The 4,099-nt window shown below is 47.3% G+C and overlaps 1 protein-coding gene across 1 annotated transcript; it reads right to left on the reverse strand.

The window, feature by feature from the left end:
• Nucleotides 1-476: 476 nt before the first annotated feature.
• brlA (C2H2 type transcription factor BrlA) lies at nucleotides 477-1,624 on the reverse strand (the record flags this gene model as incomplete). The annotated part of the gene is made up of 2 exons (XM_057288269.1): nucleotides 477-959; nucleotides 1,028-1,624. 2 exons carry the CDS (start codon nucleotides 1,622-1,624, stop codon nucleotides 477-479), a joined length of 1,080 nt encoding a protein of 359 aa, XP_057154352.1.
• Between the last annotated feature and the right edge of the window lie 2,475 nt (nucleotides 1,625-4,099).

Genomic DNA, 4,099 nt, shown 5'->3' on the forward strand with positions numbered 1-4,099 from the left:
AAATAATAAAAAGAATAAAACACGTAAAACACGTAGCAGATTGTACATCGGCCCCTGAGGGCTCAGATTATCCCAAGGCGATCCACCAGAAAGGGGAAAAGAAAAGAAGACATATGCAACGCCGCATAAATTCCATGTTCAGAAATACCTCCCAGCCTTTGGCACCAAACAAATTATGCAAGAGAAAGAAAAAAAAAAGGAAAATAAATCAAAAATAAATCAAAAAGTCTCCTATCCTCCAGGAGACATGTACAACGCCAGGCCAGAGGGTGATCTGGCCTATAATGCCGCTGCTATTGCATAGCAGTCGATCCGCCATATGTTGTAGACGGGGTATCAATGAGGGCCAATGAAGGCCACGTTTCAGTTTTGTGTTTCTATAATTCCATATTTTCTTTCGAAAGACTCGCGCGGAATTCAGGTTTTTTTTTCTTTTTTTGGGTTTTCGAGTTTTTGATTTTGCTGTTTGGTGTCGGCTAATCATCCCAGCCATCGACGCTCAGCTCGCCACAGTCAGGCATGGTATCTTCAAGCTTGCTGCCGTAGATAGGGCGACCGTCAGGAGTAAGCTGGCCACGGAAGTCGGGGTCGAAATCTTGACTGGTCTCATCGAGGGTCGCGACGTAGCGGTTCCGACCGCCCCGCTTGCTGTGGGTCTTGGTGTAGTGGGCGTTGAGGTTGTCGCTTCGGGAGAAGGCACGGTGGCAACCTGGAACCCAGCAAACATGAGGCTTTTCCTTGGAGTGGCTCTTCATGTGTCGCTTGAGATGCTCCTGGCGCTTGAACCGCCCCTTGCAGCCAGGCTCCTTGCACTTGAATTGCACTTGCTTAATGATTGATGGCAAGTTCTCGAGGCTCAGGTTAGAGCGAAGGAGTTGTTTCTTGCTGGATTTTCGCGATGGTTGGCGGTGACGTTGCATCATGCCTTCGCGGTAGACAGGAGAGAGCTGGAAGTCTTCCTGGTAATCGTTGTGTCCGGACATCCGACTGACGGGAGTGTCTGACCCTGAGGAGTACCCATAGAGACCGATCGGTGGGGAGTGGAAGGAGTGTGGGTCTTGAAAGTTGGGATGTTGGCGGGGAAGTCGGAGTAAGACGAAGAAGGAGGGGTCACGGGTCCTGAAGGGAAGGGCTGGACCTGGGCCGGTGTGATGGTCTGAGGTACCAAGGACTCGTGGGAGGGCATCCAGCCGAGCATATTAGACATTGAGGCGGAATTAGACATCCGCTCAGTGGGTTGGGTAAAGATTGGACGAGACAAGCAAGGGTTAGAGGCCGATTCAGGCAGATATCCAGCCTGCTGAGGACGATGGTAGTAGTTGCGAGCCATCTGGTTGTACTGAGGCATCGAGGCCTGGTAAGGGAACTGGGGCTCCTGGTATGTCTTTGGCATATCCTGAGGGATCCAGAGTTGGTCGACGTTGTCATCGTATCCAGGAAGATAGTCGGGGAGGGGCATCTGCTCCTGTCGGTCCATGTTACCGCAGGGCATATTCATCATGCCCTCACCTGACGTGAGATCGGCCATTCGGAATGCGCTACGCAATGGGGTAGCCGATGTTCGGCGCTCCATTGGGAGACCGTGGTGATAGTGGGAAGGCTCGGGCCACCCGGGTGAGGCCATTGAGCCTTGGCTGTAGAGACTGGTAGGCGTGGGAGTAGGAGAATCCAAAGGAGAAAAGCTCGAGGTCATCGAGGGGCATTCACTTGGGCCCAAAGAGTGGCAGTCAACTTCAACAGTCAAACGATCAGAGATTTGCTGTCCGTGAGATCTCATGTCGTCCAAGTCTTCAGTTTTGAAAGGTCGAGATGCAGGTGGGTTGATGGTATCACCTGCCCAGTGGACTTTAGTAAATTGTATTGTTTTTGTGTGTAAGAACGAAAGACGAAGTCGAATGATTGACAAGTAGTAAGAGTAGAACGAGTAGAACGAAGGTCGACAGTGTAAAGAAATCAAAAGAAGGTAACTATAAAAGGGATGGACAGGAGATAGAAGACAAGAGAATGTGTATTAGGTCCCAGAGTATAGGGAAAGGAAAGAATGTTGCAAAAGGAAAGGGAATGGAGGACAAACGAGCAGAAATAAACAAATTGGTCCAGCATAGAATCCCGAGGGGTGGAGATCGGACTTACAGCTATACGCCATGGTCTAAGCTCAGATTAGCACTTTGGGCCAAAATTAGAGGCGCGTCGCGTGCCTGGAGGTCCAAAGCAAGGCTAGGAATGTAGACTATGGGATCCTCCGTTACCGCGGCAAAGGATCTAACGGCTGAATATTGGCTGGGGATCGACTGAAAGTTCCTCGAGGGCTGCAGGTTTGATCGATGTTTCGTGTTGTTTCGCGTCAAAATGGATTAGAATTGCCAAACTCGGACAATAAGGATGGGCTGGTATGGAACACCAGGAACAAGATAGGCGTAATATTGGTGTCAGTTGCCCTTTGACGCGGGTTAAGAAAGGCTGAAGGGGAGGCTGGTCTCAGATTTAAGATAGGTAGGGGGGTTGTGGTTATATGAGTACCTGGTTTCGAGGGGAGGGGAGATTATAAGTACAGCAAGGAGTTTTTTTTTTTAAAAAAAAAAGGTCTTAAAAGAAGAATCAAGTATGAGAACGCAATGATCCACGGGGGAAGCTTGTTCCTGGTACCTTTTCTGGCCTGAAGGTGACTTGGAGATCGGCGGATTGTCATCCCTCACCTTTTCTTTTTTTTTTTATTTCTTTTTTATTATCTTTTTATAATGTTTTATAATGTAAATAATATAATATTAAATGAGATCAGTTTATATTTTTAAAAATCCCTTTTTGGATATGGACCCAGTATTCCGGTATTATTTAGTTTGATCGACTTTATCCTATATTTGTTTAGTTCATGCATTATTCTTCTTCTCCACCAATCCTGAACTAGAGTATGCTCTCTGTACTTCGTACTCCATTGGAATGCTCAGGCTGTACCCTCTTAGCTTCCGTAAAATGTGAGCAGAGTCTATTTGGACATGCAGGTCGATCGCGTCCCCGGACTTTCTAGCCGTGTCGATCATGATGCACAAACCATCTAAGACCCTGATCTACCTCTCCACTTAAGGTCTCAGATGGAAAACCTTGAAGGCAAAAGGAGTAATACTATTGTACCTAGGTAATCACTGGCTTTTCAATGTAGAATACTAAAAAAAAAGGGAAAATGAAGAAAGACATTGGGAAACTCACAGACATCGAAAATTCATATACAATAAAATATGACCTCGCTCGGACGTATAGTGGAGGCTTGGATCGATCTCATCCGTACTTTTGCGATAGGTCAGACGTTGAATTGTCTGTGCGAACCTGGTTGATGCTGCATCTCTCCCGGAGAGTAGCAATCTGAGATTCCAGAGTTTCCAGGTTTCCACTTATTGCAGCATTCCCCTATTTCTCCGCCTTATTTCTTCTAGGATATCATCGTCACTGGTGGATCGTCCTGGCAATGTTTTTTTTTTTTTAAAAAAAAAAAATCATAAAATCATAAATCGATTTTATTCCTACACTCTATTATCTTGGGTCTAGTCTCTGTTCCCCCCCCACCCCCCACCACCGACCCATCGGCTCTACCATGTAAGCCGTACATACCTCTAGGACGACTCCATATGGGCCCAACAAATGAACTTCATCATTCGGTCCTCATTGGAATGTGAAAAACAAAAAAAGTAACCGCAAGCCTCGGGGAACAACTAACAGCCATCCCGCTGGGTTTGAGAAAAAGCCACCAATCCGCCCCAACGGTTCGGACGGTGTCGGCCTAAGTTGGCACTTGCGTCTGACCCATCACGCGTCAGGTGAGACCTGAATGATAGGATTATCCAGTTCGATTTACACCTGTTTTGCTCTCTGCGTGGCTAACAGTCAGAGGCAAAAGTTTCGCATTCTTCTTTGAATGCTCGTTCCACGCCGTGGTCACTTGTTTCAAACATGCCCCGTCCAGATAGCGATCGGCCTCGAATGTTTGTCTCCGCTGCAGCCGAAATCGTGACCCGTTCTCCATATTAATGATAATTCTGCTATTTCGCTGTTTGCCTGTGTATCACATTGCACTTGCATAGCCCAGTGGATCGAGATGAAACGGGGC

The sequence above is a fragment of the Penicillium mononematosum genome (genome assembly GCF_028829835.1).
Source record: "Penicillium mononematosum strain IBT 11891 chromosome Unknown utg000001l:1.0-4488741.0:1.0-4491989.0, whole genome shotgun sequence".
NCBI lineage: Eukaryota > Fungi > Ascomycota > Eurotiomycetes > Eurotiales > Aspergillaceae > Penicillium > Penicillium mononematosum.